At 38.0% G+C, this 26,735-nt stretch overlaps 1 protein-coding gene and 1 non-coding gene across 3 annotated transcripts in view; both read right to left on the reverse strand.

The window, feature by feature from the left end:
• The window catches only part of NDFIP2 (Nedd4 family interacting protein 2), a 71,808-nt gene that overhangs the window by 9,555 nt on the left and 35,518 nt on the right, over positions 1–26,735 (reverse strand). For both annotated transcript variants that reach the window (XM_010855107.1, XM_010855106.1), the window contains exons 3-6: positions 25,658–25,823; positions 21,460–21,593; positions 13,364–13,457; positions 3,231–3,355 (exon numbers count right to left, since the gene is read on the reverse strand). In XM_010855107.1, coding sequence (XP_010853409.1) covers positions 3,231–3,355; positions 13,364–13,457; positions 21,460–21,593; positions 25,658–25,823 — 519 coding nt within the window. The remainder of the gene's footprint in view (positions 1–3,230; positions 3,356–13,363; positions 13,458–21,459; positions 21,594–25,657; positions 25,824–26,735) is intronic.
• Positions 2,554–2,625, reverse strand: TRNAC-GCA. Its single transcript has one exon. It is a non-coding gene; the product is annotated as a tRNA-Cys (tRNA).

Below are 26,735 nucleotides of genomic sequence, written 5' to 3' on the forward strand. Positions count from 1 at the left end.
ACTTTTTAATCAAATGATTAATAAGAAACAAAAGGCTTTCATATAGGTTTGAGAGATTATAAGAACAAAAGGAATAAAGAACTAAAACCATACATTTTTACCTAATTCTTAAAATATATTTAATATACAATATCGCCAACAACAGGCAACCAGAAAAGAACAAAGAAATTCTTCACCAGAAGTACCGACCTGCAGCTGTTCTTTATCTGTTCCCAATTAAAGAATATAATTATCTTCATTTTGAAGTCAAAGGGAAAACTCACTACATAAAAAGAATAAACTAATAAGCCTTGGGGCTCATTAGTAAGTTATCAAACGTGTTTCAAAATACTAAAAAATCAGAGGGCTCAGTCAAGTTGTGTTTTGGGTTTTCTTAATAACTCATATTTAGTAGTTAACCACAGGCTGCAAGAAATCAAATTTTGGAAAATAAATTAACGAACAGTAAGAACTAATCTGACTTAAATTTTTGAAATAATTATGATTTTATTTTGTTAATATGACACCAGTACTTTTTGGTTTACTTCCTGCCTACTTTTAAAAGGAATTGTCAGCTTTTACTAAAATATATATGCAATTTTAAACAAATAATAAAAACATTAAAAGCCTCGGAGAGAATCTTGGGCTAAACATATTTACATTAAATGTGAGGCTCACAGCAATTCAGAAACAAAAAGAAAAGAGAAACAAAAAGAAAAGCAGCAATGTGATTTATAAATTACTTATTATCTAATAAAAGGAAATGCCGGGCTTTTAGGAAAAAACCTTTCCCTCAGCACTGAACTCCAAGGAGAATTTATTGCTTGGAGCATTGTAACAAAAGTCAAAGTACAGTCAAAGTTACAGAGGCAGTACAAAATTAGGGAAACGGGCACTGAACGGAAGTCAAGCTAGATTCTAATCCACAAACTGTGGGACACTCAGCAAGCTATTAGACTTTTTATTCTGTTTCATCATCAATAAAATGGCTAGTTTGTCTCCAGCATCACTGACGACACAGGATTATTCGGTGTTTATAATAAATCATACCTGGAACATAGTAAGTGCTCACTGAATGGCAGCTATTATTTTAAAACAAAAGATTCCTTAAAATCCTTTTCTTATATCAATTCTCAATATACACTACAGGTATAACATTAACCTTAACTCAGTAAAGGTATTTTAAAGGGAAACTAAACAAACAAAAAAAAGGCGGGGTGGGGGGGGACTAAACAGTCCCAGGGATTAAACTTCATTCTATTAAATTCCTTACAAAACTTTGAGAAACTCCAGTCTTTGAATTTAAGGTCCCATCTTATCACACTGACTGGAGTTGATGAGAAAACAATCTAACTCCTTCGCAACCTGGGGTTCTATGAGAGAATTAGGCCTTAATATACTAGAGTCGAACACTGCATATTATGCATTGATTTATTTTTTATGTTCTAGAATGATACTAGCAATTCAATAACCTTAGGAAAACTGAGAAAGTCAAATCATTTTCCATGTTCTGTGACTCAGACAAGAAATCCCATTTGAATAAGAGTCATTAATTCTATTACTAATATAACCAGGGTTGGACTAGATTATCTAGTTCCAACTCTTGAGTTTTTCCTACTGGTAACTTTCTGCAGGGGCAGGGACTGTCTCTTTATCTCTGCATGCCTCATAACACCTAACAGATTTATGCTTGTGGTGAGAACCTACTTTACATTTTTCAAATGAAATTAAAACAAGGAACTGCCAGGGGGCAGTTCTTATAATGGCCAGGTTTTAATCACCTTAAAAGAAGCCAGTTTGCAGGTCCCACCAAGAATCTGGGACTGTTTAATAACCACAGCCTATAATCTGGTCTGAACAGAAACACGGTCTGACAAGATTACTGAAACCCTGGGAAGTAATATAATAAGTTTAAAATTAATGAAAAAACACATAAAATTCAGTTTTAATATTTTTTTTAATGGGTGATTTTCTTAAGATATTTGATAATGTAGGTGCGTAAATGAAGTGTCTGAAGCACTGAAGCTGACATATTAGTATGTGGTTCTACTGAAAATTTCAGGAGGACTTGACTCATTCAATTAGAAGTCATTGTTTAAATAAACATGATTTGTGGAAAGTATATATTTTATTAATTGTACATAGCATTTATATGTGTGGGTTACTTTTAATAAGAGTAACTAATTAACAAAGCCACTTTCCTAGCTGAAGAAACCAGGGGAAAATCCTTGTAAAAACAAGCCAAAGGGGCCTTCAGGAGGCAAAGGAAAAGAGCTGGGGGAAGATTATGCTAACAATAGTACTACCTGTGCAATGGTTACAAAAATTTTATTTTTTTGCTGAGATGGGAGAAAGGTAAGAACTTACTGTTATCTCCCTACACATCATTTTGTAAACAACATGAGGGAGACAGGGTGATTTCCAGGAACAACTGGAAAATGAGAAGAAAGGCTTAGAAGGAACATAGGGGTTGAACCCAGGTCTCCCACATTGCAGGGAGATTCTTTACCAGCTGAGTCACAAGGGAAGCCCAAGAATACTGGAGTGGGTAGCCTATCCCTTCTCCAGCAGATCTTCCCAACCCAGGAATCGAACCAGGGTCTCCTGCACTGCAGGCAGATACTTTACCAACTGAGCTATCAGGGAAGCCGATAAAGGAAAAGATGAGTTCTAATAACTACCTTAAAGGCGTGTACTTTTACTTTTTGGGGCCTTCCCAGTGGCTCAGTAAGAGAATATTTAAATCCATGATAATTTCACTAGCCAATGGAAATGTTTACGTCTTAACTAATTCCAGGCAGACCTATGCTTTATCACAATAGTGGCAGCCATGATTCACTGAGCACATACACTTGTGCAGTAACTGGGCAAGGCACTCAAAATATGTCCTGTTCTTACCTCACAAAAATACTGAAAGGCACCTATTATCTATTATGAAGAAACTAACGCTCTGAACAATTTAAAAACTTAAAAGTCAGAACAATGATATAAAAATGATGAGATTCAAACTCAAATTTATCTGATTTCAAAGTTCTTTCCACATACTAACAAGTTCTCATACAATACAGTCAGAAAATGTTCACACCACAGAGATCACTATGATAACTAAGGATAGAAGTTAAGAATTAAGTCTCAAAATAATTGAAATCATATACACAAAATACACAAAATGAACATTTACGAATCACACAGGAAATTTCATGTACTTTAATTTTAGCGATAAAAGTGGTAGAGGCTATCAAGACACTCACCCTGACAATAAGGATCCATTTGATCAATGAAAGGCCAAATCCACAGATGGCACCATACCTTCCAGCGATGGTGTTGGTGATACAGAAGGATAAACAAAATCCAAGCCAGTTGAAAATAAATGCCACTGAAAGCAAGAGAAATAATTCTTTTAAAAGACGACACTGGAAACAAATGAACAGAGACCTAATTCAGAAGACCTGAGTTTGATCCCTGGGTTGGGAAGATCCCTTGGAGAAAGGCATGGCAACACACTCCAGTATTCTTGCCTGGAATTCCATGTACAGAGAAGCCTAGCAGGCTACAGGGCATCATCTCAAAGAGTAGGACATGACTGAGCGACTAACGCCACTACTACTTCGTGGAATATAAATAATACTTCACTGCTCAATGGAAATAGCAGTTCTCTTTCTTTTAACTCTGTATTAATTAAGTCTTCCTTACAGACTGTAGTCTACCTTTTTCAAACTATTTAGTTGTTTACTATCCATTAACAAATGGGTAAGCTTGGTTTCTTGTCAGTTTGGTCAACAAGAATCAATACCTTAGAGCTTACAACCCCAAAGATGAAATTGTAATTTTAAACCAGTTAAAAATTAAGTCACAAAGTGGCTGGCATGCAATCCTACCCAAAAAGTCTAGTCTAAGACACCAGCCGACCAAATCGGCTTTTTAAAAAAGCAGTATTAAAGATGAGCTGAATAAAGTATGTATTTTAATAATAAATAAATTATACTAATGTTCCAGGAGCAAATATTGTTCACAGCCTCCTCCTACCTAACAAAACCTGTGGTTCCCCTTCCCAGGAACCCACCCACTTCTACAGCCTGCATTTAACGGGTGGCTGGACTCCATACTTAGCCCCCAAAGGTGAGTCCTGAGTAGTCTGGGAAAATCACAAGAGGCCCAAATCCCCTGCCAGTGATTTTATTTTGTAAATAGGACTTCTGAAAAACATTCTTAAAAACACAGCAAGGAGAGAGAGGATGGAATTTAGGCTAAATGACAGGAGCTCTAAATTGATCATTATTGAAGCTGGGTGATGGATATGCAGATGCTTTAATTTTTTTAATTGAAATAGACTTGATTTACAATGTTGTGTGTGCTTATTTTAAATTTTTGGCCACTTCTTAAAGCATGTGGGATCTTAGTTCTCCAACCAGGGATTAAACCCTGCACCCCCTTGCACTGGAAGACTGAGTCTTAACCACTAGACCACCAAGGAAATCCTACAGAGATGTTTAATTTACTCTCATCCAGTTTGAGAATTTCTACAATAAAAGCTTTAAAAAAAGGAAGAAGAAGAAAAAGTAGAGGCCCTTCTTCTTCCACTGGATGTCACATTTAATCATCATACGTGAAACTGTTGCCATGATCCTGCTATCAGCCTGAGAACTAAACCACCATTCTAAGTCTGCTGGGGTGGATTATGGAGGGGTGGATGGTTAGATGGTGGGTGGGTGGGTTTGTGTGCATGTGAGCATGTATGTGTGTGTGTGTTGTCTTCGTGAAGAAGAAAGCAAAGCAGAGCAAGTCTGTGCCTGAGGTCTGCTTATCCAGAGACTTCTGCTTTTATGAGACAGTCTCCTATGTATTTACAATGGCTGAGTGAGGGTTTTCTACTATTTGTAGCATAAAGCATTCTGACCTGGGATTCTATCCCAGGTCCCTGAGATATAATCAGAGTGCCATATTTATGTTCAAGATATCAACAATATCACAATAATAATAGCAATAATAATAAAACTAAAGACCAACTTGAACATAAGTCTTGTTCACTGCTCATCCTCTCACCCTAAATATCTCCAACCAAGCCCCAGGGAGAATAAAGTCAATTACCTAGAGAAATTCTGGTTTTTCAAAATTCTAAAGACCTAGAGGAAATGTTTTAAGGTAAGTTCAAATGAAATGGCTATTTCTTTGAGGGAATGTCCCTACTATTATCATTTCTTCCTTCCTAAAACTTTCTAGATGCAACCTTTTTGATCATTAATGGGAAGCTATAATACATGGTGATGCAATAGCCAGAAAAATCAATTTTGAAATAAGAGATGTGTGTGAGTCACAACTCACTCACTGGATATACAACCTTGGACTCACTGCTGACTTCTGTTGAGCCACAGTTCTCTGATCTTTAAGCACCGACTTCATGAGATTGATAAGACGATTAAATGAGAATGAAAAAGCTTAGCACAGCACCTGGCACACGGTGGTTGCTAAAAAATGTCTGCCACCATCCCTATACATACAAAACGATCTCTTCACATTAGAGTGGGCCCCATCTTTCCTGCCAAAAACATTTCAGGAGACACTACTATAAATAAAGAGTGTGGAAGTGTGGAAGTCGCTCAGTGGTGTCCAACTCTGCAACCCCATGGACTGTAGTCTGCCAGGCTCCTCTGTCCATGGGATTCTCCAGGTAAGAATACTAGAGTGGGTTGCCATGTCCTCCTCCAGGGATCTTCCCGACCCAGGGATCAAACCTGGGTCTCAGGCACTGCAGGCAGACCCTTTACATCTGAGCCACCAAGGAAGCTATACTATATAAAGCTTGTTTATTCTCTAATTTTAGCTACCATACTGGACAACACAGATAGAACATTTCCATCGTTCTAGAATAATCTATTGCATATAGCAGCTCTCTAACTAACTGGCTAATATTTGTGTTAACTGTGGGGAAAGCAGATAACAAAACCAGTTTCATATCTATTTAAAGAACTGACATTACCAAGCAGCAGCAGAGATTCCCAACTGGTTGCTACATATGTGCTAATGACAAGCTGAGGTATTTCTCTCCTCAACCCTTAGGGCAGGCAGGAGAGGTCTGGGGCAGAGGACAGACACCTCCAGTCCTGAGCACCCCATCCCAGTGTGCTATGAACATTCTATCATTTTGCAAGTATCTCATGTCACAGGTATCTTCCTATATCAAAACACAGGAAGCACTGACAGAGAAATCCAAAACAGCAAAATATTTCAAAAGTGTTATTTTTTTTGTACCACTGAGCATGTATATGTTTAGCTTTGGGGGGAAAAAGCATTTAAACACTGCCCAGTTTCTTCAAAATCAGACCTACCACTATCTACTAGACATATCATTGTGCCCCAAAGAGGAACAAGATTCAAAAGGACGAAAAAGTACTTAATGAGGTGTCATGTTTTCTTTATGGGCTCCACCAGCGGTATGAATTCCTATAAACTGTGCGCATGTGATATAATTTGTTACTGACTGAACTGCACTCGCCTCGAAACTTGTAGATTAAAGTCCTAACCCCCCAGTGTGACTTATGTAGAGACAGGGCCTTCAGAGAGGGAGTTACGAGTACCTGAGGTTATAAGGGTAAAGCCGTAATATAACACGACTGGTGTCCCTACAGGAAGAGGCAGAGATGGCAGAGAGTTCTCTGTGCACACACGCAGAGGCGAGGCCATGTGAGGACACTGCAATAAGACAGCCATCTGCAAGCCAGGAGGAGAACCCTCACCAGAAACCAAGTTTTCTGGCTCTCTGATCTCAGACTTCTAGCTTCCAGAACCGTGAGAAAATAAATTTTCATTGTTTAAGCCACCTAGACTGTGATATTTTGTTACAGCAGCCTGAACAGACAAACATGTAACTTAATCACCTTTAACTGCTCTCACATACACAGGCACTAGTTAAACAGAGCTGTGACTACTGAAGCATAGATGGATTCACTTTTTATGCCCTTTGGCCTATAAGACAGAAAATAAAGATGAGTAAGTCTTTAAGGTACAGAAAGGGCAGAGCATTCCATTCTGGATCCTCACAGGGTCCCCAGCCTCTGGGATCTAATGCCTGATGATCTGAGGTAGAGCTGATGTCACAGTTGAAATAAAGTACACAATAAATGCAATGCACACGAATCATCCCCAAACCATCCCCCCTCCTCCCTGGTCTGTGGAAAAATTGTCTTCCATGAAACTGGTCCCTGGTGCCAAAACGTTGAGTACTGCTAAGACACGTCTGAATCGTCAGGAAAAGGATTTAATAAACATACACTAAACCTCAGGTATGGAAAATCCATAAAAGAATGTGTAGTAGTGACAGATGAACAGATATCAATACATGCCTAAGAGAGAAGACATGAATACTTTTCTTTCAGCTCCACCTTCATTCATGCATGTTCCGCTAGAGAGCTAGAACAAAATAAGGAAGCTTAAAAGGTGTAGGGATGGGACTTTCCGGTCGGTCAAGTGGCTTTGACTCCACACTTCCAATCAGAAGTCTGAGATCAATGAGTCAGAAAATTCCATTTCTGGTGAGGGTTCTCTTCCTGGCTTGCAGATGGCTGGTTAGGGAACTAGATCCCACATAGCACAATTAAAAATCCACACGCCACAAATGAAAAGATCCCACAGACAGCAGTGAAAACTGAAGATCCTGCATGTCGCAACTAAGACCCCGCACAGCAAAATAAATCAAATTTTTTTTTTTTTTTAAAGGTGGCGGTCACCTATTCCCAACACAGCAAGGCCCAAGATGGAACCCAGAGAAGCAACAGGTTCATATAAGCTATACTCCTGTGGAAAAGTAAGATTTGGGGGAGTAAATAACAGGGAAGTAGGAAAATTAGCACAGGAAAGTTGGTAAAGTATGCTTAGTGTTGCTCCAATTATAATTCTCCGCTTGCGGTCCTTTTTTTTTTTTTTAAGAGCAAATAAAGCAGGTTTAGACAGGTGAATGGCATCTGAAAGAAGGCTGCCAATCAACTGACTTACTGGAACTGAGAGGAAGGAGAACACCACCTGCTCTTAACAGCACTCATAATTCATGGCATTTCACGTATACTAACTCATGGGACCCTTACATTAGCCTTTGAAGAAGGCCGAGATCAGAATTAATTCCCTTTCACAGAAGGGCAATTACGACTCAGAACAGTTAGGCTCCACACACGAAGTCACAAGGTAAGTAAGAAGCGTTGTAGGTAGGACTGTGGCACCCAAGTCTTTTTCTTTTTTTTTTTGCAACCAAGTCTTTTACACCTGTATACACTGATCATTTTATGTATATACCTTCTACCTACCCAAAGAATTTGTTGGGTAATCAGAAAGCAATACTATATACTATAGTTTATCCATTAACTAGTATGGCTACACGTTTACATTTTCAATAGCCACAAGATATGTATTAATAATAAAGGGAAAAGAGTAACTCCACAGTGAAGAAAGCTGGCGGACACCACCTTATCCTGATGAGAGTTAACATCACTAGTAATAAGAATTCTAGTAATAAGATACCCAGTAATAAGGTATCTAGATCATTGCCTTCTGATATGATGCACTGAAAACACAGTATTTCTGTGGTGTTCTTGGGCGGGGGGATGCAAAGTGGGGCCGAATGTACCACCTGAATCTAATGGAAACATTAGCTAAATCCAAATTGAAAGACATTTCACAAAATAACTGACCAGGATTCTACAGAAGAATCAAAATTGTTACAAAACAAAGACAGACTAACAAACTGTTCTGGATTGAGGCAGATGATGGAAACACAGAGGCTAATGACTTCCCTGGTAGCTCAGATGGTAAAGCCTCTGCCTATGATGCAGGAGACCTGGGTTCAATCCCTGGGTCGGGAAGGTCTCCTGGAGAAGGAAATGGCACCCCACTCCAGGATTCTTGCCTGGAAAATCCCATGGACAGAGGAGTCTGGTAGGCTACAGTCCATGGGGTTGCAAAGAGTCAGACACAACTGAGCGATTTCACTTCACAATACAATGTGTAATCCCAAAATAGATGCTAGACCAAGAAAAAGACATCCGTGGGACAGCTGGGAAAATCTGAAAAAGGTCTACAAACTAGTCAGTGTTATTTCATGATGTTAATTTAACTTCCCAAAGTTGATCACTAAAGTTATGTATGTTAACACTTGGAAAAGCTGGATGAAAGCTATATGCCAATTGTACTGTTTCTGCATTTTTCTTCCTAAATTTGAAATTATTTCAAAAATGAAAAGTTTAAAATGTTTAAATTTTAAACAATTTGATACTTGCTCTGGAAACAAACAAGTGAATATTACAAATGAATGAACACCAATATAATACTAACATTAAGCACTTATTAATTTTATCAAAGAAAAATCCTCATTATATATGAATGCACCACATTTCAAATAGACCCAAAGAATAACTGATTTTACTATACTTGATTCTGAACTGCATAAAGGCAAATTTCTGTCTCATCCTTATGCAATTCTCTTTATTTAAACTATCAACAGTTGAGAAAAACATGAAGCTAACAATGTATTAATTTTCAGACATTTCCAATAAACTACAAGCAATGAAATGACCAAAAAATTATTTTCCTTATAAACAGAACAAATTCAATAAAATTTAATACTTCACAAATATTATGAGTTTCTTAAGGTACAGTTACAACTCTTATATATCTCCCCTTTCTAGATGCAATTACAATACATGAGCCCAAAGCTGTATAAAAACCTAGCTTTATATGAAGAGAGTAAGTCACTGATGCCTAACAAGGCAATCAATGTGTGGTACCCAGATAACCTCTTTAAGAACTATCGTTTATATGACTCATCCATGGTAGGTACTTGAAAGTACTTACTGAATAAAGATATTCAATATCACTAATCATTGGGGAAATGCAAATTAGACCACAACTAGATACCACCACATAACTATTAGATTTCTAAAATTTTTTAAACTCTCAGTACCAAATGCTGATGAGGATCGGAGCAATAGGAACACTCATTCGCTGCTGGTGGGAATGCAGAATGGAACCGGAAGAATTTCTTACAAATCAGAGTTCACATTTCAAAACATCTTTCTAATTCTTTTTAAACTTACTTGAAAGTGAAAGTGAAGTAGCCCAGCTGTATGAGACTCTTAGCGACCCCATGGACTGTAGCTTGCCAGGCTCCTCCGTCCATGGGATTTTCCAGGCAAGAATACTGGAGTGGGTTGCCATTTCCTTCTCCAGGGGATCTTCATGACCAGCGGTTGAACCCGAGTCTCCAGCACTGCAGCGCAGACTCTTTACCATCTAAGCCACCAGGGAAGCCCAATTTACAAATAACCTAGTATCTCTTTAACTATGTTTCCCTCAAATCTAAAATGGGAATAATCCAAGTGATTGATTATTATGATAGCATGCTGATATGAAGACTCACACATGGTACAAAAGGACAAACCTCAGAAAAAGTTTTCTAAGTAGAATATAGATTACGTTTTTAAGCACGAGAGTTCAAGTAATTTCCACAGAATGTCACTTATCCAATGAACCAAACCTTAATTTCTAGCTTTTAACTAACGGACATATAACTGACTTTTATTTCATTCCCTTTGAGAGAAAATCTGTTAAAAGTAGGCTCAGAGCGGTGACACTTCAAAGGATTACGAGAAGCAAAGCATCATCAGGGAATATACACATTTCTTTCTTTACATTTTCTGAACATGAGCAAGCAGTTATCTTACCAAATTTACGTGTAAACTTTAAGGTTACATGTAGTAAGAGACTGAATTGTGGATGGTGAAAACAGAGAAAGTAAAATTAAACCAACAAAAGGTTTAAATTGAAATATTCTTCCTGAAAATCACTAGTTTTATTTGCACAACTTATATAATCTGAAATGTTTAAATTATAAACCATGTTAAAGAAAATCTATTTCCAGACCTTAGAAATAGACAGTAGAACAGAATCTAAGCAATAGCTTGTTGCTGTTTAGACGCTAAGTCATGCTCAACTAGCTGCTGCTGTTAAGTTGCTTCAGTCATGTCCGACTCTGTGCGACCCCATAGACGGCAGCCTACCAGGCTCCTCTGACCCTGGGATTCTCCAGGCAAGAATACCGGAGTGGGTTGTCATTTCCTTCTCCAGTGCATGAAAGTGAAAAGTTAAAGTAAAGTTGCTCAGTCACGTCCGACTCTTTGTGACCCCAGGACCTGTAGCCTACCAGGCACCTCTGTCCATGGGATATTCCAGGCAAGAGTACTGGAGTGGGTTGCCATTGCCTAGCTACTGTATAGTTTAGTGTGTGGAAAATGTAGCATGTTGCAATTTGTAGACAGCCACTAGATGGCAGTGACTACAAATAAATCTGAAGCACTGGCCTATGGCCTTTACCCAAAGAATGTATCAGGAAATGAAGGTGACAATTTATATAATCTTACTCTTAAAATATCAGTGCAGTATTTGTCTATAAAGATTCCTATTCTAATAGGAAGCATAAAGATATAAATTGTATAAATTTAATTTAGGAAAACTGTAATAATAGGCAGATAATTCACATTAACACATTAAATGTAAACATTTACATTCATATCGATTAATATACCACCACTGACCAAAAACAGAGCCAACCAAGTGCCTACGTTACTGTGCATTTACAACACTGGTGTATCAGGAAAATGCTTTCAGACCTAAAAACACAGATTGAGAAGAAGATAGCACAGTTAAGTGAAATACAGAAATGCAGAGATGATAACTAAGCTCAAGTCAAATAATTAGATGGTGTCAAATAACATGTTTTTATTTGTAAGAAACAGGTATTTGTACTACAAGTAATTATAATAAATTTAAATTCTTCCTTTACCAATTAAGATTTCTTAAAAGACAACCATGAAAGGAATTAATGTTTACGCTACTCTTTTTGTAAATAAAATATGTGGGAAGGCTGTTATTAATATAAAGAATTACCAGGTGAACTAAGAAAAAAATTAAGGTTTACTAGACTAATAGTACAAAGAAGAATTATTTTGTAGCCAAAGTGTGATTTTCTTTTTCATCATACTAAACATGTGTGCATTAATCACTCAGTCGTGTTTGACTGTTTGCAACCCCAAGGATTGTAGTCCACCAGGTTCCTCTGTCCATGAAATTCTCCAGGTAAGAATACTAGAGTGGGGTAGCTGTTCCCTTCCAGGGGATCTTCCCAACCCAGGGATCAAACCCAGGTCTCCTGCATTGCAGGCAGATTCTTTACCCTTTGAGCCACCAGGCAAGTCCCGTACTTAACATATCTAATGACAAATTGTAACTAAAACCACAAGATATAAATATTGTATATACATTATCTGATTGCCAACCTGAATATAATTTAGTAAATCTGAAGAGGAAAATATAACTGCCTGCACATCCACCCACATACTTCTGATACTTCCATTCTTCAGAAGATGAAATGCAAGAAAGAAAAGAAGCAAGAAACCATTTCAAAATGGAGGAAAAGGTAACTGAATTTTTAGACTCAGAAGTAACTCAACTCGGGAAGTATGTATTTTCCATACTGCCTATTATTAAAGTTGAATGTGGTACTTTAGGTAAAACATTCCTCAGTTTTATTATTAAAATTAACTATACAGTTGAAATACATTAAGTCAGCACGCTATCAAAGAAGGTATGAAAGCCTGATCACTTAACTAGTTGAGGGCAGAAATTAACCCTATCATAATCTGATAAATTTACTTATCCTATTAAATCTGATAAATCTAAGAATTATTTTAGTACTTTAAACAGTTTGAGTGTCACATTATTATTTACTGAGTGTACTATGTGCCAATTCCTGAGTTAGGAATTGGAATAATGAAGACTATAACGAAGTCTTCTTAAAGCATAATCTACTTTATAAAGTCCAATGCTAAATTAAGAATGTTGCAAAATGTTAAAATAACTATTACTCAGGTTTCTGGTCTTCTAGTGATTCGCCATTCTCCACAAATAGGACAAACTCATATTTCTATGTCTCAAATCACACTGTCCCATTTGCCCAGACTACCTCCTGTTTTAAGACACTCAAGTGGATGTTCTCTGTTCCAAAAACAGAATTTACCATTTCATTATACATATTCCTATGGCCCCAAATGGACATGTAGAATTTCACATACAAAAACATATCTAGCTTTCAATATGCTTATATGCATCTCTATATAGTAAGCATCCAGCATAATAACTGCAATATAAAGTTACCTGCTAGGTGCTGAACAAATTCAAGGACTTGCATCATAACATATGATCAGTTAGTTCAATATCAAGAGCAATTTACATTTTAAACAATGTAACACACACTGACAATACTTGTCTTCCTTCACTGCCCACATTAAATACACAGACAACTAACACCTGCAAGAAAAAGGTCTGGAAATGAAATATTACTTACTGAAAAATGCCAGCATGAAAATCCCATCGTTACCCACTCTGAGCTGGTCTGGGTCATTGAAGTCATCTCTTGGTGGACACTCTTCCTCTTGAATCTGTAAAAAATTCACCATTAGATTAGTTCACTAAACTAATTACAACTTTATTACCTTAAGTGAAAAGATAAAAATTTAAATAAAGTCTAATGTCCTCAATGTAATGTATAAGCAAAATGAAATGATACAATGTCTGGCACATAATAAGTACTCAAAAAATGTCAGTAGTTATTAGTTTCCATGGGCACCCTTGAAAAGAGTAACCTTGAAAGAGAACACAAAAAAGGTAAAAACTGAGTAACACTGTATTAATGAAAATATCATCACAAAAGAAAGATGTGACACTGCTACCTTAGTGTCAAAGTGAGAAAGGATTTTTCATAATCAACAGTGAACTCTGATACAAACTCCATGGTTGGCAATCTGGCAATATTTATCAAAAATTAAAATGTATACATCCTTTGACACAGTAACTCCAGCTCTTGAAAATCACTTGTAAGAAATGATGTATTAAAGACAATTCACTGCAGCAATGTTAATAAAGGTAAAAAATCAGACAAAATATAAATGCCCATCAGTAGTGGGCTACTGTCAGGAGACAATTATCTGTGAGTCTTTGATGTTTCTACATCTTCCAGGTAGAGGCACTGGCTGTGTATTATCTTTTCAAGGATGTTTATATAGTATACAGCTTTGAGTCAGACAAACAGTATCTCTCTCCAGAGCAGGGCTCCCTGGTAGCTCAGTTGGTAAATAATCTGCATGCAATGCAGGAGACCCCAGTTCCATTCCAGAGTCTGGAAGATCCCCTGGAGAAGGGATCGGCTACCCACTCCAGTACTCTTGGGCTTCCCTGGTGGCTCAGCTGGTAAAGAATCCGCCTGCAATGCAGGAGACCTGGGTTCGATCCCTGGGTTGGGAAGATCCCCTGGAGAAGGCAAAGGCTACCCACTCCAGTATTCTGGCCTGGAGAATTCCTGGACTATACAGTTCATGGGGTCACGAACAGTCAGACATGACTGAGTGACTTTCACCAGAGCAGAGAGGCAGTTGTGCTTATTGACCATTAGAAAATATTGGGTTCCCCTAAACTCAGGGTTCCACATTGCAACTAGAGGCATTGCTGGCCTTGTTTGAGCTGCCCTGTGGGACCTGAAGCTCGGGAAACTGGTGAGCAAATGACAATACTCTGACTACTACTGCTGCTGTGAATAATAAAGTTTCTGTCTGATGTCTTCTGTGAGCATCCACCAAACTGTGACAAGCTAATTAGACAGCTTGCAAGTAGGGTAAAATCTCAGACCAGTGGTAATTCTGAGACCAATGAAACAAATTATTATACATCGAAAGGAGAGGTAAGGTACGGTGGCTATACAGATATCTCATAGAGCAGTGTTTCAGGCAGAGGGACAAGCCAGTGCCAAGGTCCTAAGATAGAATCAGACCTGGCATGTTACAGAAATAGCAAGGAAGCTGACATGGTTGAAACCAATGAGAGCAAACAGGAAGAAATGTCAGAGAGTCCACGAAAGGACCCAGAGTTTTACTGAGTGAACTAGGAGGTCTCACAGAATTTTTAACAAATAAGTGACATGACCTGATCTACAAATATATTATCTCCATGTTACATACACGTAATCTCTCCTGGGTGTTTTGTTTCAACTTTGTGTTGGTACAGACAGAGCTCAGAGAAGCTAAGTACCCTGCCCAAGATCACATAATTAGCTAGGTCAAGGCAGGACTTGAACCCAGGATACCAACGTTCTTTCCATCCAAGCATGGCTGTCTCATTATATATATTGCTTTCCTGAAGGAAAAAGATTTTCAAAACCATACTGCTCATTATTTAGGCAAAAAGATCCCTTAAACTCTGCAATCCTATATCCAAGGCAACCTTCTGATGGTCAGTGTAATCACTAGCAATGATTAAATACATATTAATACATTTTGTATCATTTTAAGCTAATTCAAGAAAATAAACACTAAAGCATAGTAGGAGCTCCAAAAACACACTATCAATATAATGGCAAGCATAAAATATTTCATATTCTTCTGAAACACCAGTCCAGTCCAAGAGATTTTACCATAGGGACGTCATTTTTACAAAGATAGGCGACATATACACAAAGATATCCTTTACAACATTAACACTGGAAAACACACTCTTGAAAAGATTCTAACTGTTCACTAAAGAGGAATGGGCCCTATATTAGAGTATATTGATTCCATGGAATCTCACTCAACCATTAATATAACAGAAAATACATAAAATGCTTTAAAAAATGAAAGATGGAAGCTACACAATAATTTCAATTACATTAAACACTGACTTAGAAGACTTTTTAAGAAAAAATTTAAAACAAACAGCTGTCTTAGGACAACAATAGTATTTTTTCTAATTTCCCACACTGGCTATTTTAAAGAAAGCATTCATTAACTTAATTAACTGTTATTTCTTAAACACCAAGGATGTGCTAGGTAATAGCTAGGTATTAGAAACAGTCTTGGGGTTGTGCATAATTTATCAAGTGCCAGCTTTTGTGTCAAAATTGTACTCACATAGAATTTTAAACAAGGTACAAAAAAATGAATCCTATCCACTATATTCTTATAAGATGAGACTAAGTGGCAAGCCATGTTTAAAAGTTTTATAAAGTGAATTATGTGAAATTCAAATATTTTTCATCAGTTCAGTTCAGTTCAGTCACTCAGTCATGTCCAACTCTTTGCAACTCCATGAACCACAGCACGCCAGGCCTCCCTGTCCATCACCAACTCCCAGAGTCCACCCAAACCCATGTCCATTGAGTCGGTAATGCCATCCAACCATCTCATCCTTTGTCGTCCCCTTCTCCTCCTGCCCTCAATTTTTCCCAGCATCAGGGTCTTTTCCAATGAGTCAGCTCTTTGCATCAGGTGGCCAAAGTACTGGAATTTCAGCTTCCACATCAGTCCTACCAATGAACACCCAGGACTGATTTCCTTTAGGATGGACTGGTTGGATCTCCTTGCAGTCCAAGGGACTCTCAAGAGTCTTCTCCAACACTACAGTTCAAAAGCATCAATTCTTCAGAGCTCAGATGTCTTCACAGTCCAACCTTCACATCCATACATGGCCAGTGGAAAACCACAGCCTTGACTAGACGGACCTTTGTTGACAAAGTAATGTCTCTGCTTTTTTAATATGCTGTCTAGGTTGGTCATAACCTTCCTTCCAAAGAGTAAGCATCTTTTAATTTCATGGCTGCCATCACCATCTGCAGTGATTTTGGAGCCCAGAAAAATAAAGTCAGCCACTGTTTCCACTGTTTCCCCATCTATTTGCCATGAAGTGATGGGACCAGACGCCATGATCTTAGTTTTCTGAATGCTGAGCTTTAAGCCAATTTTTTCACTCTCCCCTTTCACTTTCATGAAGAGGCTGTTTAGTTCTTTCTATTTTTCATAGAAATATTAAAAATGGATAATGCATTTCAGTAAATCTACTGAGTCATCACATAATCATACCTGCAACCCTACACAATAAAAATAAGAAACAGCAGAAAATTGTTTCCAAGTGTCCTGACTACCTACATTCCCCCAATGAAACTGGGTTTAAGAAATAAACTTTCAGTTAATCCAGTTGAGATTTATTTACAACTGAAGTACTCAAGTGCTAATCAGATCAGTTTTTTATCCGAATCAGGTATAGAAACTCATACTCGATGATAAGCTGCAGACAGAGGGTGCTGGAGCAGGGGGACAGAAAGAGACAAATTTGAAAGATTTTTTACAAGGGTCAAAGTTAGTTTCTTTGTACAACTCTGTTTCTACTTTCCATAAAATTTTCCACAATCTTCATAAGCTAGAGTTAAAATGGTCTCAGAAACAAGTAAAAACAGAAAACTTTTCTGTATGGGCATATTCCAATTCAGGCAGAGAATCAAATTACTTTCTAAAACAAGACACTGGAAATGACGACAGTGAGGGGTTCTAACAGTAACACTTCAGTTTTCTCTCCAAAAGGTAAAATTACTTCTATCTCAAGACACAGAGAACAAGACTTAATGACTCCTACTTTCTCTTTAGTTTTGATCCAATAGAGTGGAAGTTAGGGCAACAGAGGACGTAAGGTCCTTAACATCCTTTACTGGAGTTGGTACCCATCCCTTTCTCTAGGGGATCTTCCCAACCCAGAGATCGAACCTGGGTCTCCTGCACTGCAGGCAGATTCTTTACCATCTGAGCCACCAGGAAAGCCCTAAAGACCTTTACCATTTCCAAAGTTCCCAGGGAGACATTCTCTGAGAAAAGGAGCCACTGTCCCACGTCACCAAGAGAGTGTGTGCATGTATATACAAACGCGTACATAAACACACATGCACTAATAAAAACTCCACACCTTACAGATCTGTCCTCCTGCTCTATAATTCTCTCCTCCCAACATCAAAAATCCTTACTGACTGAGTATTTTTATGCCATGGTCTTAATAGAAACTTACTTAACTCTCAGACGGAAAATGCATCAATAATAAATTTGCAGTTTACTATCTTTACTTATGTGCCCAAAACTACTTATGATGATGTTTAACTCTGTGTGTGCTGGAGGACGGGAGTGGGAGGAGGTGTGGAGACGGTTGTGACTGATGAAAGAAACCCGACCACTCACCCATCAGACAATCTACTTGTTGGGCGCTGGCCTGTTGGTGGCAGGGTGAGAATGCTGCACATACAAACATGTTCCTCCCCGCCTTGGCCCCTCACCTCATTCCAGCTTTCCTCCATGACATAATATTTTGTGTTCTTTTCCTGAACAGAATGGGGATGAATCCAAGATTTGAAATGACACCTCTAAAGTCTAAGGCAAGAAAAAAAGGTAACAAACTCTAGTCCTGCTTGCAGCCATGGTAAAATGTAATTCCCCACTTTTTACATGACTGAAGAACAATAGCATACATACATCTCATTCCCTTTTATCGAGATAGCCACTCCTTTACCAGAACAGGAAATAACATATGCATCTATCACTGACTCAATTACTAAGACAGGGAAGATGGGGGAGAAAGGGTGCTGGAATCTTTGAGCATCATTCCCAAATTCTGGGGTGGCATGTGTTCAAAGGACAGGAAAAAAAAAAAAAAAGTGAGTTGACAAACATAAGTTTGTAGGCCTGGTAAATTCTTTCTTTGTGTTTTAACCTCAGTTCAGTTCAGTTCAGGTCAATCGCTCAGTTGTGTCCAATTCTTTTCAATCCCATGGACTGCAGCACACCAGGCTTCCCTGGTCCATCACCAACTCCCAGAGCTTACTCAAACTCATGTCCACTGAGTCGGTGATGCCATCCAACCATCTCATCCTCTATCGTCCCCTTCTCCTCTTGCCTTCAATTTTTCCCAGCATCAGGGTCTTTTCAAATCAGTAAGTTCTTCACATCAGGTGGCCAAAGTACTGGAGTTTCAGCTTCAGCATCAGTCCTTCCAATGAATATTCAGGACTGATTTCCTTTAGGATTGACTGGATGGGTCTCCTTGCTGTCCAAGGGACTCTCAAGCGTCTTCTCTAGCACCACAGTTCGAAAGAATCAATTCTTTGGCGCTCAGCTTTCTTTATGGTCCAACTCTCAACATCCGTAAGTGACTACTGGAAAAACCACAGCTTTGACTAGACAGACTTTTGTTGGCAAAGTGGTATCTCTGTTCTTTAATATGCTGTCTAGGTTTATCATAGGTTTTCTTCCAAGGAGCAAGTGTCTTTTAATTTCACGGCTGCAGTCACCATCTGCAGTGATTTTGGAGCCAAAAAAAAAATAAAGTCTCTCACTATTTCCATTGTTTCCCCATCTATTTGCCATGAAGTGATGGGACCAGATGCCATGATCTTCGTTTTCTGAATGTCGAGTTTTAAGCCAACTTTTTCACTCTTTTCTTTCACTTTCATCAAGAGTCTCTTTACCTTTTCTTCATCTTCTGCCATAAGGGTGGTGTCATCTGCATATCTGAGGTTATTGATATTTCTCCCAGCAATCTTGATTCCAGCTTGTACTTCTTCCAGCCCAGTGTTTCTCATGATGTACTCTGCACGTAAGTTAAATAAGCAGGGTGACAACATACAGACTTAATGTACTCCTTTTCTGATTTGGAACCAGTCTGTTTTTCCATGTCCAGTTCTAACTGTTGCTTCTTGACCTGCATACACATGTCTCGGGGGCAGGTAAGATCTGGTATTCCCATCTCTTGAAGAATTTTCCATAGTCTGTTGTGATCCACACAGTCAAAGGCTTTGGCATTGTCAATAAAGCAGAAGTAGATGTTTTTCTGGAACTCTCTTGTTATTTCGATGATCCAACGGATGTTGGCAATTTCATCTCTGGTTCCTCTGCCTTTTCTAAATCCAGTTTGAACATCTGCAAGTTCACAGTTCATGTATTCTTGAAGCCTGGCTTGGAGAATTTTGAGCATAACTTTGCTAGCATGTGAGATGAGTGCAACTGTGCAGTAGTTTGAACATTCTTTGGCATTGCCTTTCTTTGGGATTGGAATGAAAACTGACCTTTTCCAGTCCTGTGGCCACTTCTGAGTTCTTCAAATTTGCTGGCATACTGAGCGCAGTGCTTTCACAGCATCATCTTTTAGGATTTGAAATAGCTCAACTGGAATTCCATCACCTACACTAGCTTTGTTCCTAGTGATGCTTCCTAAGGCCCACTTGACTTCACATTTCAGGATGTCTGGCTCTGGCTCTAGGTGAGTTATCACACCATTGTGGTTATCTGGGTCAAGAAGATCTTTTTTGCATAGTTCTTCTGTGTATTCTTGCCACCTCTTCTTAATATCTCTGCTTCTGTTAGGTTCACACCATTTCTTTCCTTTATTGTGCCCATCTTTGCATGAAATGTCCCCTTGGTATCTCTAATTTTCTTGAAGAGATCTCTGGTCTTTCCCTTTCTATTGTTTTCCTCTATTTCTTTGCATTGACCACGGAGGAAGGCTTTCTTATCTCTCTTTGCTATTCTTTGGAACTCTGCATTCAAATGGGTATATCTTTCTTTTTCTCCTTTGTCTTTAGCTTCTCTTCTTTTCTCAGCTATTTGTAAGGCCTCCTTAGACAACCATTTGTAAGGCCTCCTCAGACACTAAAAAGAGATACTTCATGTCAAAGGGCAAAGGAGAAGCCCCAGCAAAATAGTAGGAGGGGCAAAATCATGTTTAGAATCAAACCCATGCCTGCCAGAGACACTCGGAGGGCTCAAACAAAACCTTGTCCTCACCAGAAGACCCCACAGAGACTGAGCCAGACCTGCTTTTGAGTGTTTGAGTGTCTCCTGTGGAGGTACGGGGCCAGCAGTGGCGTGCTGCAGGGGCAGGAGCTCTGGGTGTAGCAGACCTGGGTATGGCAAAACCCTTTTGGAGGAGGTTGCCATTAATCCCACCACAGAGCTGCCAGAACTTACACAGGACTGGGGAAACAGACTCTTAGAAGGCACAAACAAAACCTTATGCACACCAGGACCCAGGAGAAAGGAGCAGTAAGCCCACAAGAGACCAACCCAGACTTGCCTGTGAGTGTTTTAACCTACTGTGAGTTCACTCATAGAGTCACTGGACTGGCTGTGCTAATTTATTAAAATGAATAGAAAATAATGATTTATAATTATAGTTATGGACCACAGAATCTAAACTACATAGGAAAGGAAGTAAAGACACTAAAGACACTTCATTAACAGTGAAGAGGTCAACAGGGTGGGGGTAATTTGCATGAGGAAGTCAGAGGGATGGCAGGGGGAAGGGTGGGAGGGATGAGTCTTAGTGCAGGAGATGCCTGAAATCAAGTTTAGAAAATGATACATTAGTGGTAAAAAGAACACCTAGATGACCACAGTCTGAGACAGGGTGCAGGAAAAGACCAAAAGAAACAGAAATGAGGTGGGTCAAGGAATGCAGAAGGTATTATTTCACTCAGAGAGTGCCAAAACACGATGACACAAATGAGCAGCAGTACAGAAAATACTAAAAAAAAAAAAAAAAAAGGACACAGAGAACTATCTTGGATATTATTCTCAAAAGGAAATGATAACACTGTCTTACTCTTTGAGATGTTTCTGCTGCTGCAGCTGCCAAGGCAGCAGCTTTGGCTTTCTCAGCTTCATCGTACGTGGGAAGAGAGGTAGCAACACTGTAAGGAGGCGGCACAGGATAAAACTCACTGTAAACTTCTGTATCTGAAGGAAAGGGTTTTAAAAAAAGATAACCATTAAAACAAACTAATGACATTTTTATAACCATAATACAATTTAACAAGTTACAGAATGCCAGAGGATGATCACTGCTATTTGTAGTCCTACATTATAAGCTGTATAACATATAAATTATTACTACATCATATTCTTGGAGTCCTGGATTTATTGAGAAAGGACTGATAAATATCATCCAGAGACTGATACACAAAACAAGAGCATCAAGAAGGAGACTCTGAAAATGTGTGCAACACAAAAGAGGTAAGAAACTCACCGTATGTGAACATGCTCTGTGTGCCCACTTGCTGTGCTCAGAGAATTTATCTGCCCATCATCTCACAGTCAAAAAAAGTAAAAACAGCACGAATGATAGTTAAAAAAAAAAAAACACACATATACACTGAAATAGCACTAGCCACCTCCTATACCACTTCTAAATACATTAACCTCAGCAACTCTGAGGTTCAGAAAAGTTAGGTGATTTGCCCAGGATCACACAATCAAGAAGTGGCAGAACCCAGAAATTTCCAGACTCCAAACACTTTGTTCTGCTAATACATGACGTTAATTTTTCTACATGGGTCAATTTTAGCAACTCCTAAGCAAACTCAGTATTTCTCTTTGCTAAAAGATTAATGCTTTTTAACTCTTTTTTCACTCTTATCCCTTCTCCCATTTTCCCTGCATCTACCTAGCTCCTTAGGTTTTCTTTTTTTGGAAGAGTTTGTCCTTCCCCAATTTTTAAGCTATTTTTGAAATATGATCTCCAGAAGTATACTACAACAAACTATTTTTTTTAAGCTGCAACATTTATTGCCAACTTTCGTGTAAGTAAAATCATACACATAGGTTAATCAGTCGACTAGGATGTGCTAGAATTCCTGACATAAATAATAGGCAGATTCTAAAAGTAGTACATACCACAGTGTTTAACACTACTTCTGTGATTTCCTCCATTATAATGATAGCATTTTCACATTTTCTATATTGTTTATAATTTTACCTATCTTTATCAGACTTTCTTGCATTTTCAACATGAAAACACACTACACTCCAGCAAAATTTTTCCTATTGTGTTTAATGTCTATAGGTTTTAAAAATAAGTATTTTTAATGCTATCAATAAGAGCTAAGGGTCTGAAGTTAGGCAATTTTTAACTTAATAACAGGAAGTGGTGAGTAGCAGCATAATACTGAATATTATCCAACAAAAGGCACAAGAGTCACAAATTCTTAGAAGAGACTTATTACTAGGATATAAAAACACTGCGCACAGTCAAGTAAACAGATTTCTTTAGTTCTGAAGACTAAAGTGGAAGTAAAACTTCAGAAAAAACAATGATTATCAAGTTTAAGGCAATAACATTAAAATTATAAACTTTTAAAACTGAAACAATGGTGGCTTCCCTGGTGGTCTAGTGGTTAAGAATCCACCTTGCACTGCAGAGGACACAAGTTCAAACCCTGGTCCAGAAAGATCCGACATGCCTCGGGCCAACTAAGCCTGTGTACCACAACTACTGAAGCCCAAGCACCCTAGAGCTTGCTCTGCAACAAGAGACGACACGACAATGAGAAGCCCACACACTGCACTGAAGAGTAGCCCCTGCTCACTGCAACTAGAGAAAACCCCCATGCAGCAATGAAGATTCAGCACAGTCAAAAATAAGATAAATAAATATTTATTTAAAAACCTGGAACACTGGCATATATTATCCAAGGTAACGAGATCCTTTACCTTAAAACTAGATATGTAGCATTGTAAAGCAATTATTCTCTAATTAAAAAAAATATATATATGTAAGTTCTTAAAAAGTTTTAATATCCACGATAGAAAAAATACCTCTGACAATAACAGGTAAAAGTTGGGAAGAAGCATCTTTAATTTTCACTTGTCAATTTTACTTCCTATTCTTCTCTTCTTTAAGGCAGAGGTTGGTTCTCAACCACAGAATGTTAAGTCTGGGGAGTTCCAATCGTAGCCCTCCTTCTTGGAAGTTGTGTAACCTCAAGCACATCACTTAAGTCCTATGAAGTTCTACATTCTCATCGATGAAGCTGACCCAGCAATGCTATTACTTGCTATTATGGGATAAAATAGAACAGTATTCTAGAGGAATCCATAAAAAGTGAAGCATTATATACAAATGTCACCTTTTATAACTGATGTTGCTCAGATCTATAAAAACAGTCATAAAGTGACCTACTGAAGAACATAATCTCCACAGAAAACAGGCACTGTCCATACCTAAAATATAACATTGACCAAAAAGCTAAAGAAAAATAGTATAATAGCTTTCATTAAGCAGAGACCCAAAATTCTAGAATTATTCAGTTTTTACTCTCAATTAGTCAGGGATGGCCTTTTAGCACAGGTGAAAAAATTTTAAAGACCAGGAATCACAAAACAGATGGTGAGAATAACTGAACATCTAAGTACCAGGCTTCACTTGTTTCACAGTTGAAATTCACCTAACCTTTAAAAATATCATGCTACTTTATCAAAACTACTATACATCATAGAAAAATGAGAAGCTTCTCAATTCATTTTATGTTGCTTTCATAAAATTTTGCTTTCAACTTTGCTTTCCAAAAGTCTGCTTTTTCCATACCAAAAAGACAGTACATAAAGTTACAGATCACATGCAAAAAGCTGCAAAAACACTAAAATATTAATGAGTTCAAATCCAGGAAACACTGGAACATGATGACAAAAAGTCCAAGCATATAGGGATGGATTAGCTTCAAGAAGAAATATGTTAATAAAATATTTCATGACAACAAAAACTGAAGGAGAAAACCACATGATTTTATAATAAGATACCAAAAGGCTGACTCCCCAGTTTTTGGCCTGCTGGAGCCATTTACTGAAATAGGGAAGACTGTCAAAGAAGCAGGCCTGGTGGCCAAGAGGCTGAGGCTGTATATAGCTGTGGTGGTTTAAACCACAGTCTCCTCTTTGAAACACTTCCCATGAAGAGGCGGAGACTAATTCTTCAATAATCCCGAAGACAGACTAAACTGACTGACTCACTTCTAACAACCTGCACTGTGACTTTTGAGGCAACGTAACCCGTTCCATCTGGCTTTCTCTCAGAATGCTTGTTCTTAGAAGCCAGCCTGCATTCAGAGAGGAGCCCAGACCACAAGACGAGGCCACCAATAGCTGTTCTGGCCAACAGCCTCAGCTGAGGCCCCAGCTGAAGCCTGCCTCAACCAGTAAATGTGTGAATAAGGAAGCCTGCAATTGCCTCCGTCGGACAACAATCATAGGAGACTCTAGCAAAGAACTTCATCATGGAGCCAAGTTCACCCTCCAAATTCTGAGAATTGATAATAATGATTGTTATTTTACTCCATCAGGTTTGAGGTAGTCTGTTAAACAAATAGTAGCTACAACAGAGGGGCATTTAGCAAAGGGACTTTCACTCATCTTCCATCACAGAATGATTAACTTAGCATTACTGGGAAAATATAAACTGTGGCCAGAGAAACAGATGAGGGTATTCTTGAGAATGACCTGAAAGGATGAGATAAACAGTAGCAAGTGGGAATCACTGCCTTGTATTCAAGAAATATTACCATGTGCAGGGGGGAAACATTATGTATACCCTTCACCTCCATTGACATATGCTAACCACATTCCCACTCACATTCATCATGAATAATACCTGGTTTTATGACTATACAAGTAAACACACACAGGTATGGGTATGTTAATACATGCATGTCCGTAGGCATTATATGTGTGCATGAATCTACAGGTATGTATATTTCTTCCAAAAGTTATATAGGTTAGTCCACTGGAAATGGATTCTAGCAAGCATAAGAAAGCTTGACAAGCTACATTTTTAAATTAATTTTTAAAACAGTGAGACACATAAGGCACAGAGTAAATTATTTTATAAACTACCTTTAGGAAAATCTGCTTTAAAAAATCATAAAACTAGAGAAGCCCATTAACAGACTTGATAATTATACAAAACCATACTGGTAAAAAATGAGTTCTTAAAAACATTACTAGTAGTTCCATACTAAGAGCAACAATACCTGAAGTTGTAGGTACTTCCACGGTAATACTACTGTAAGGGGGAGGAGAAGACTCAGTCTCATGTCCAGATGCTGAAGGAGCAGCCTGCACGGTGTGTGGTGTTGGGTTTGAAGTAGATGGCTGCTCTACAGCAGATGATTCTGAATTATCCTCTTCATTGTGAAGCTGAGAGAACAAAGGAAAACGAAAACATTAATGTGAAGCACACTTTTTTTTTATTTTTAAAGATTATTTCAGGCAAAGAATCGTTTTTCTTTTCTTTTTTAGCTAAAAACAAGCTAAAGTAGCATTTAAAAAGACGAATAAAATTTCTGAGAGACACAGTCATTAAGTTTAGAATTTTTATAATTTATAATACAAATAAAGGTCAAATTTTTAGGAATTTATAGGAAAAAAGGTAATGATAACAAACAGATTCAAGTTTGCTCAATCTGTATTAATCACTGTATACAGCAAAGAAAAGTAAAACTCCTAATACAACCACAACACCGTATCTATTATACTAGTATCTTATGTAAAATGAATTAATGAAATATAATAACAATTTATAAACATTCTAAAAATGTGGAATACTCTGAGGCTTTCCTAAGTACCAAAAGAATTACTTATAAAGCAAAATGAGTCACTGTGCATATAAAACTTTGAAAAATGTTCTTCATTACAACCAATTTACACTAGATAATATACTGAGATCTTTATGGTTTAACTCATTTAATCCTCACAACAAACAAGAGACTGTTAGACTATTGTCCCCATTTGACAGACTAAAAGAAAAAAGGAAAAAAAAAAACACCAAACCAACCAAACCAAAACCACTCTGGACATGAAGACTTAGAGTAATCTGCCAAACATCACAATAGGTAGGAAGGCTAAACCATGAATCAAATCCAAGCAATGTGGCTGCACATCTCCTACTTTATAGTAAAAAAAAAAAAAAAAAAGCTTGTCAAGAGAATAAATCTGCATGCTGTGATACAATGCATTTTTAATTTCAGAACACGAAAATTATTACTCCACTTTCTATAAGCTTCACTAAACTTACTTTCTCTGTACCTTAGTGACTCCACATGTAAATTC

This window comes from Bison bison, unplaced genomic scaffold (genome assembly GCF_000754665.1).
Source record: "Bison bison bison isolate TAMUID 2011002044 unplaced genomic scaffold, Bison_UMD1.0 scf7180017864354, whole genome shotgun sequence".
In the NCBI taxonomy this organism is placed as follows: Eukaryota; Metazoa; Chordata; class Mammalia; order Artiodactyla; family Bovidae; genus Bison; species Bison bison.